Source organism: Poecilia latipinna, unplaced genomic scaffold (genome assembly GCF_001443285.1).
Source record: "Poecilia latipinna isolate Pla-1442-1.1 unplaced genomic scaffold, P_latipinna-1.0 Scaffold2266, whole genome shotgun sequence".
NCBI classification, from domain to species: Eukaryota; Metazoa; Chordata; class Actinopteri; order Cyprinodontiformes; family Poeciliidae; genus Poecilia; species Poecilia latipinna.
This window is the reverse complement of record NW_015114882.1, coordinates 126566-135132: the sequence shown is the minus strand read 5'-3', so window position 1 is coordinate 135132 and position 8567 is coordinate 126566. Positions and strand designations below refer to the sequence as shown.

The window sequence follows — 8567 nt, the reverse complement described above, 5'->3', positions numbered from 1 at the left end:
CAGACTTCAGACTCGCAAGCTCTACTCCTCTCCTCTCGTCTTGACCTTCCCTAACGCTCGCTGACTCTGGTCGCTATGGTAAAATAAGATACAGATGCACAAAATTTTACTTTTGTGAACATTTTAACTTACAATAACGACTAACGGGAGCCCTGAGCTTGTTTCTCTGCAACGAGACGGTCCATCTGGGACTGATGGGAGATGATAACACCCAAAGTGTTTCTTATATGCACAGGGTGTTTGGTGTCTACATGGCCAAGCAGTTTGAAGCTTCATTCCCTCATTATCAAGCCGGTCGCTGCAGATCACGCAGAGCGTCTTGTAATGTGGGACTCGCCTACTGGTCCGAGATAAATCCATCCTCCTGTCTCTTCTCTGGGCCTTTTCCCCTTTGAAAAGAAACTTTCCAAAGACACCTGATCCTCTTACTCATTTTGCTGCTTGTGGGCTCAGTGTTGGCGCGCAAGTAACTGAGAGAATCCGGTTTAAGGATTTTCAAAATAAAAGATCCTCCAGACTCAAATAATACATGAAACGAAAATATTTAATTATTTATTGCGCTGCCCGGTACTAATTGGTCCATGGACTGGTACCGGTCCACGGCCCGGGGGTTGGGGACCACTGCTATAGAGGACTTTTTAAAAAGAAACTAGACGCTGTTCCTGTTGTCTAGAGACAACCTGATGACGGACATCTATGGTGCCAATCTTTATAACCGCTACCTGGCCAAGCACCACACTGACACGATGAGCGACACCAAGCTGGTGGCCCAAGGAACCGGTACCCCGGTACCGGTGGTGGAGGAATTTGCCTTTGCGGCTCAGTGCCGCTCCATCCTGGTGGGTAGAGACCACTTTTTGGAAAATTTTGTTGGGATCCTTTAAGGTTTACAGCTGGAGTGGATGTGTACATAACATGGATTTTAATGAAGTAGTACAAGTACATTTAAATGTATTGCCTTACCATAACGTACCTTACTCTGCCAAACCTTACAAGATCTTTCCACCTCTTAGTGTACCTAGGTTTTTACAGGTCCATTACCTCAACAGACATTACTTCTCTATAAATTACCTTTGTTGACCTTTCTTTACTTTAACTCTTCTTATTTTGACTCGTTGTTGCTATGATCCTCTACCTGTCTCCAGGTGTGCACAGGTGTGTATAACCCTCAATCTCCACTGCCTGGTGACCAGAACGTTTCAGAGACGATGCTTCATGGTCAGAACGACCTGAAAGTGGAGCCAGACCTGGTAGAACCGAGTCACATGGTGGAGGACGTGGAGGCCGCTGTGGACCTGATGCTGCAGCAGGAGAGTCCCAACACTTGACGGACCTGTCCTCCGACTGACCGTCTTAAAATCTAACATGTGGTTCAGACTGCACACTTGGATCACACCTAGCCTGTTATCTCTTACCTGTGGTGGCTATCTCTGTTTTACATGAGTAGAGCTCTGCAGGTGGATCTCAAACCTCAATCCGTCTGAAGTTGGACAAGTGATCTTTACATTTTTTATAGCAGAACAGGTGAAGCTAAGCTAGCAGTTCCTTTGAGCTAGACCTGTGTGAATTCATTTAGTTACTGTGAACATCAGAAAACTAAAATAAACTGTTAAACTTTTTCTCAACGTCATTGTTTTTATATCGAGTCCAAGCATGTGAGACATTACCTGTGTAGGTATGTCTCTACAGGACCAAAGGTCATAACAAATGTTTAGATCATTCTAGATATTATTTTTGAAAAAAGTAACAGTTTACTGCAATGATGTCATGAACAATTCAAAATGAACTGAATTTGCATTACAATAAAATCTTTGTGAATTTAAAATGTGAAGGTATAGATTTTGTTTTTCAGATCATTTAATAGATCTTGAAGCATAAACTTTGGTTTCAAAGTGCTTCAGATGGTTGATGAGCCATCTGAACCTTCAGCAGATTCTTTAGCAGGTTTACCCGAGTGGTGATTGGACCAGGTGGCTTGATTGATCTGCTATTCTTTGGTAATGAGATCAAAATGAAGTGTGAACATTGATAGGATAGGACTGGTTAAGGAGGTGAATTCAAATTAAAAATTACTTAATTGATCCCAAAGGAAAAATAAATGGGCAGATTTAGTACCTGTTGGTTCCAACAACCTGCCTCCTGTCAGCTATCCTTCATTCATTGTCTGATAAAACTTATTCTAGGTCATCTACATCCTAGCCCTGGTCAAGTCTAGGTCAGATTATTCTGGGTTTTCAGGCCTTCTAACTGAAAATGTGAAGATAAAACCGTTAAGACAGGAGCACAATTCTACCACTGTGGCAAATTTAATGAGATATTTGACTGGAACCGATTTGACTGGTTCACTCAAAACCGTTAAAGCAGTCATTCTTTGTTTTATAGATTGAACATTCATAGGAAAGTAAAGTGTCTGTTGAACATATTTAGGTGTATTCAGCTCACGAATTGCTGATTTGAGGTCATTTTAATAAACTGTTTCTTTCATAAGGTGTGGAATAAACACATTAAGCCTCGGACTGTGAGTTTCAAAAGGTCTGTGTTAATTCTCTCAGTTTGGTGACTGAAATCCAGTTCAATTCGATTCTGGGCTTTACTTCGCTGTGGTTTAAACACTTTGACCTCCTCAACATGGCGCCGGGAAGCAGACACGTCGACACCGGAAGCGTGTCAGCCGCCGCGCCTGCGCAGTGGCTGTGCCCGGGTCCCTGTAAAGATGTCTGAGCAGGCGGGGAGGGAGCGGAGCGGACGACTGAGAAGCAGCGCGGAGAAGCCCCAACTGTCTGCTGTTTCACCACAAAAGGTAAGAGCAGCAGACCCCGTAGGAGTTCTAGAAACACACCGACAGCCGGCTTAAGGCTTCGTATTGCGGATGGAGGCGGTTCCGGGGCTGTGGAGCCTTAGGGTCGAGATTTCGGAGCAGAAATGTTGGTAAAGGCGCGCAGAGCTGTGGCAGGGGCGTGTCCGCCATCTTTGAGAGGAGTTGGAGCTTAGCGGTGGCGGCGGATCGGAGTTCAGAGTCCGACAAAATCATCTATTGGCCACTGTCAGAGCAGCTATCGGGTTAGGCCGCCCAGTCCGCGGGGATTTGGCACACTTTCAGGCGGTCTGGCTGCTCCTCGGAGTAGTAGTAATCGCCGCGGTCTCCGATAGCGGAGCGCGGGCTTCGAGCAGCAGCCGCAGCCTTTTGTTGTCCTCCTCCCCCTCCTCCCTGTTTGCGCTGGCTCTCAGCGCGCATGCGTGTAACCATGGCGCTAGTTCTTGCGTCTGAGAAGAAAAACAACCGAAAAGCTTCAAACAGTAACATAAAATCAGATGGATCAGAACCGATCTGCTGCTAGTTAAACAGAACCGATCAGGCGCTGATGGATCAGAAGCGACCCGGCGCTGATGGACAGGTGCCGATCAGCTCCTGATCAACCAGGTTTCATCTCTGAAGGAACGTTCTTCCATTCAGTTCTCCAGCCTTACACAGACTGGTTGGTCCAGACTCAGGAGATCCGGATTAATCCATCAGAACCCACACCTGTCATTTTAAGAGCATTCTTGTGGCAATAGTTAGGTTGTGAGTTTGATTCCCCCTTGACCCCTGAGGAAAAGACGTGTTGATGTTCAGGTGAAGCTGAGCACCAGGAGGAAATATTCACTCTATTTAACCTGATAATGAAACAGCATTTTATTTTTTTAGTCGGAGAATCACTGAAGCTTTTCCTGGTTGGTGATGTATGGTTTTCACAGTTTTAAATCATAAAATAAATACATTTAAAGATCATCCCCATTCATGCCTTGAACCTTTATCAGATGTTCTTTTTATTTAATTCAGCTAAAAGTCCAAAGACGCCCAGAATGTTCATTAATTCACCTGCAGATGAAAAATCATTGGCGTTTTTAGTTTTGAGGCCGTCATCTCCTCTTGGGTTAAAATATTAGGCTTCAATTAATTTTTAGCTGAAAAAAGTGTGGACCATTTTACTTCCTCTGTCTTTTATTCTGAAAGCCTGTCTCTTCCTGTCAGGTCCACATGATTGTGATGAACAGCTGAAATGTCCAATAACAGCCAGGGATCTGTGAAGGGGGAGGCGGCCACCATGGTGCCACCCTCTGGCCCCGCCTCCTCTCACGGACCGCCCCTTTCTCCATCCACCACCTCCAAATCACCTGAGCTTCCAGGTACCCTACCTGTCCTCTGACTTGTCCCTGTACCACCTGTCTCCGGCTCTAATGTCTCATCTGTCCTGCCAGATGAGTTGGTCCAGGCTGGATGGTCCAAGTGTTGGTCCAGGAGGGAGAACCGGCCCTACTACTTCAACAGATTCACCAATCAGAGCCTGTGGGAGGTGCCTGTGCTGGGTCAGCATGATGTCATCGTGAGTTTGCGCCACCAATCGATTTAGCAGTCAATCAGCCAATCAGCTGCAGCGCTGATGACTCATTGATCTGTTTCAGTCTGACCCACTGGGTCTGAATGCAGCTCCCGCAGAGGGGGGAGATGGTAACCTTGGAAACGGCCAGAGGAAGAGGAGGAGCTCTGAGGAGCAGGGGGTGGGGCCTAACAGTTTCAAACGGACAAAGGTAAAAAACAAGGGCTGCAGCTAACTATTATTTAAATAATCCATTATTTATCCATTAATCGGATAAATTTGGATCATTTCCCCATCACTGGTTACAAACATGATGCATTTCTGTGTTGATGAATAAGTTTTTACATTGCACATACATTTGTTGACAAAATATTTAATAATTAGTGGTTTAAAACTAGACAATCTAAAACAATTCTGATTAAATTATAACTAAAACTAAATGTCTTTTTAGTTAAAAGATTAAAACTAAGTAAAAATTTGCTGTAAAAATTTATATTGGCTGCAATTAACAGTTATTTTAGTAATTGATTATGCTGACGATTAATCGGATTACAAAATTGGCACGTTCTGCAGAGTTTTCAGTGTACTGCTTAAGCTTATTTTATACAGTGTTGCTGTATATTTTATACAGCAGCATTCCTTTAATGAACGCTTGATAATTTGTAGCAAATGATGCATCTGCATATAAATAATATAATATCAGGACAGTTTAGGGCTGATCTGATGATTATTTTTAGGATGAACCTGTTAATAATGAGATGGTCTAAGATGCTCAATAGGAGATTATTATGGGCTTTTTTTTTTACCAGACGCTTAACCAGGTGAAGCTGAAAGAGGAGTTCTGGTAGAACAGATTTACAAAGATTTTTTTTCTTGTATTAAATCCTAAACATTTATATTTTTGAACAGTTTGGTCTTCAGTCCTGCTCTCAGGGTGTTGGTCTTAAAGCAAACAGCCTTTTTTGAGTCTGTATGCCCCAGTTGATGATTAATTGATTACTAAATTAGTTGACGATTACTTCAGTACTGGATTTGATTAAATGTTTGAGCCCTAAGAGAAAAGCAGCCATGTTGGCAGTGTTGATTTTGGTAACGATGAGGATAACGACGTTATTTCGTTGATTCCTCTTTTTTATGACAATAATGAGATGATGACTAAAGTAACATTTGATGACTAAGACATGGCAAGACGTCTGTGAGTTTTCATGGAGATGAAACATTTCAGTGACGCTGATGTTTGGCCACGCCCACCATCTGACGTTACTCAATCATGATTGATGCAGCTCATTACTTGAAGAGACTTGGTGGATGCAAACCCAGAAAGGATGTATGGACTTATTCCTGAGGCTATGAACAACTCTTTTTGAAAGAAGAGCTGAATCGTTGAGGGACGCAGCGCCACATGTGGATTTAAACTCTGGACAAAACGCTAGGAAACCTTCAAGGAAACTTGAAGGCTCACCGCACTGATACTTTTTCAAAAGTAAGTTATGCATACAATGTTACCTGATAATGGATTGAGATGAATTTCTTGATAAACTGTGAGATTCTGGCGCACACGGCGCTAACTGCAGGCTGCGCTATAACGTCAGTTCATTCGCTAATGTGCGTTAGTTTTGGGTAGAACATGGGAGGACCCCTCTTGTAAAATACGGAATCGTTCTTTATTTGGCAGTGAGTTGTTGCTGAAATATTAAAATGGTGGTGGTGGACCGCTATTACCGATGTTGCCTTCAGTTGCTGATGTCACGGTTGCCTAAAAACGGAAAACAAACATTGCCCTGCTCTCGGCCTTCATAAACATCCACCCGGTTTCTCATCGCGTCCTCAGAAGCGAAAACTGTTTAAATAAAATACAGATGTGAGCAGGAAGAGGCGGATCCCAACAAACGAAGCTGAAGTTGGTTTCCGATTCTGGGAACAAATAAGAGGCGATTCCACTTCATTTTTCACTACCCTCAGCATATTTGATCTACTCCAGTTAAAAAACTACAACAGCTACACACTTCAAACCTGGAATGGATTATTCTAAACTAATAACAGAATATTTAAAACCATATTTGTGAAACCTTTATCTTTATCTTCAATAAAGGTTGATTTCACCACTTTTTACAGGGTTCATACCGGTCATGGGAAACCTGGAAAGTCATGGAATTTTATTTTTTGTATTTTCAAGACCTGAAAAGTTATGGAATTTCATTTCAGGTCATGGAAAGTCATGGAATTTGCAAATAGGGGCAAAAAATGCTATTTTTTTCTATGGTATTTTCTGTGGGTTTCCTCTCGGACTCGACCCATTTGGTCTCGGTGTTGGACATTGAGTGCTGGGATTTTATTTCAAGACCACAACTGTGGAAATGTCACTAAATTGCCAGCATATTGTCCAGTTTATTTGTTAACATCTTTGTTTTGACTGGATGCTAAAATACCGATTCAAATGCCAGCCATAAGGCGACTGACTAATGACGTGTTTCTGTTTCCGCTGGCAGCCGTCGCCCCCTTTAACTCGCTCGCGCTCTGAGACATGCGCAGTTTGTCTCGGAGTGGGAGAAGACGTCCGACTAATCGCTGGTCTTGTGCGAAAGCGTCAGGGTCATGGAGTCATTTCTCACGATGGCAGACAACAGAAAGTATGACAGCGGAGCGCAGAGAAGAAAGAAAAAGAGAAGCGCAACAGAGAGGTGATGAAAATATTCAAGACAAGTTTTTTTTTTTCTTTTTTAAACAGAACCACAGTCCCGCTCGGCTTCTTAAACGTTAGCCTTGCTAACAGCAGAACCTGGATCGGGGTCTCATCTGGTGCTGCGGAGTCACAGGCGGTGGAAGCTCGATCTTCTTCACTAGTCGCAACGACGACCGGATAATCCGGACAGAATTGATCCTGCTTACTGGGCTTACTGGGCTGAACAAGAAGCAGGGAGCTGTCAAAATATAGATATTAATTTGAAAGCAATGGAACAAGTTCACAAAAAAATAAAAAACGACTCCTCTCTAGATCGCGCTTTGAATGCCAGCTCCAGGTGGTGAGAACACCCAGAGGCTGAGTTATCCTCCATCCACCGCGGCTGTGTTTTGCTTTGCATGTCGTATTTCTATTGATGCTAAAAGTCAGTGGTGCTTTGAAACGGGTTTCAGTGACTGGAAACACGCAACAGAACTCGCATCTGATTTACATTCAAAGTCTTTGTGGAGGCTCGTCGAGGGCCGTTGCGGCGAGTTTCAAACCGTTAGGCGCATCTGAGGTCCGCATAGACTTTGAATGTAAACCAGACGCGTTTGATGTGAACGCACTATTAGCCTCCAGCTAGCAGCGGCGGGAGGAACCGTCCTAAAGTGTACCACAGCAGCTAAAGTCCAGCCATAAAGTAAAAGTTTTGACCAGGTTTGGCTGTCAGAGGGGAAATACTCAGCCTGACTGTCTGAAAGGGAGACAGATAAAAACAATGGATATGAAGGATAAATAAATACAGTACATAGAGAATGAATGGAGAACATAGTCAAGTTTTTCTTCCTTAGGAATGTCCTGCCAAATATGTAGATGTATTCAGGACATTCAAGTATTTCTTTAATAACTACTAAATGTAATTTGTTTGCAATAATGGTCTTTACATTGATTACAGTAATCAACTGCAGACAGATCAAAAAGAAAGCAGCGATGCACTGACTGCAATTTTCTGGCCGATCACCGATCTTTAAAAAATCTGACTTGCTGATTTGTGCGTGCGTGTGTGTGTGCGTGTGTGTGTGTCCACAAAATATAGCGAAAAAAGTCATTAACTTGGGTTGACTGTTGTAAACTGTGCAAATAGAGAGTTGACCTGGTTAACCCTCCGTCATGGCAGAGCAATAGGAGGCGGTGGCTGATTACGGTAGAGGCCCCACAGTGGCTCAGGCCCAGGGGCCCACGCCCTCCTGAGTCCGGCCCTGTGTCGCACAGACTATACTGTGACCAAAGTCTGCAATGTCGTTCAGGAACGATCCGATTCCTCTGAAAGGCTCTTTACTCTCAGTCATAGCAAAGAGCGGTTCTCAGTGAGAACCATTCTTTGTTTTTGTGATGCTCTGTGCACAGTGTAGTGAATATTATTATTCTATTTTATTAACAATGTATATGTAATCATCAGATAAGCCTCCAGTTGAAGACTAGTGGTGTTGCGATGTGTGTTCCTGTCTGTCGGTTAGTGTACGTACATGTACAAGCTTGTGTTT

At 43.4% G+C, this 8567-nt stretch overlaps 2 protein-coding genes across 3 annotated transcripts in view; both read left to right on the top strand.

Moving 5' to 3' along the window:
* Positions 1–1825, top strand: part of LOC106937033 (cat eye syndrome critical region protein 5) — a 9738-nt gene extending 7913 nt beyond the window's left edge. The window contains exons 8-9 of the mRNA XM_015018332.1: positions 674–839; positions 1146–1825. Coding sequence (XP_014873818.1) covers positions 674–839; positions 1146–1328 — 349 coding nt within the window. The 3' untranslated portion in view covers positions 1329–1825. The remainder of the gene's footprint in view (positions 1–673; positions 840–1145) is intronic.
* Positions 1826–1969: 144 nt separating this feature from the next.
* Positions 1970–8567, top strand: part of pcif1 (phosphorylated CTD interacting factor 1) — a 32295-nt gene continuing 25697 nt past the window's right edge. The window contains exons 1-4 of one of the 2 annotated variants that reach the window (XM_015018329.1): positions 1970–2800; positions 4013–4167; positions 4240–4364; positions 4444–4569. In XM_015018329.1, the coding sequence (XP_014873815.1) occupies positions 4041–4167; positions 4240–4364; positions 4444–4569 (378 nt within the window). In that variant the 5' untranslated portion in view covers positions 1970–2800; positions 4013–4040. Of the gene's footprint in view, positions 2801–3245; positions 3614–4012; positions 4168–4239; positions 4365–4443; positions 4570–8567 lie in introns of those variants that run through there. The other variant, XM_015018330.1, reaches the window with a different exon arrangement.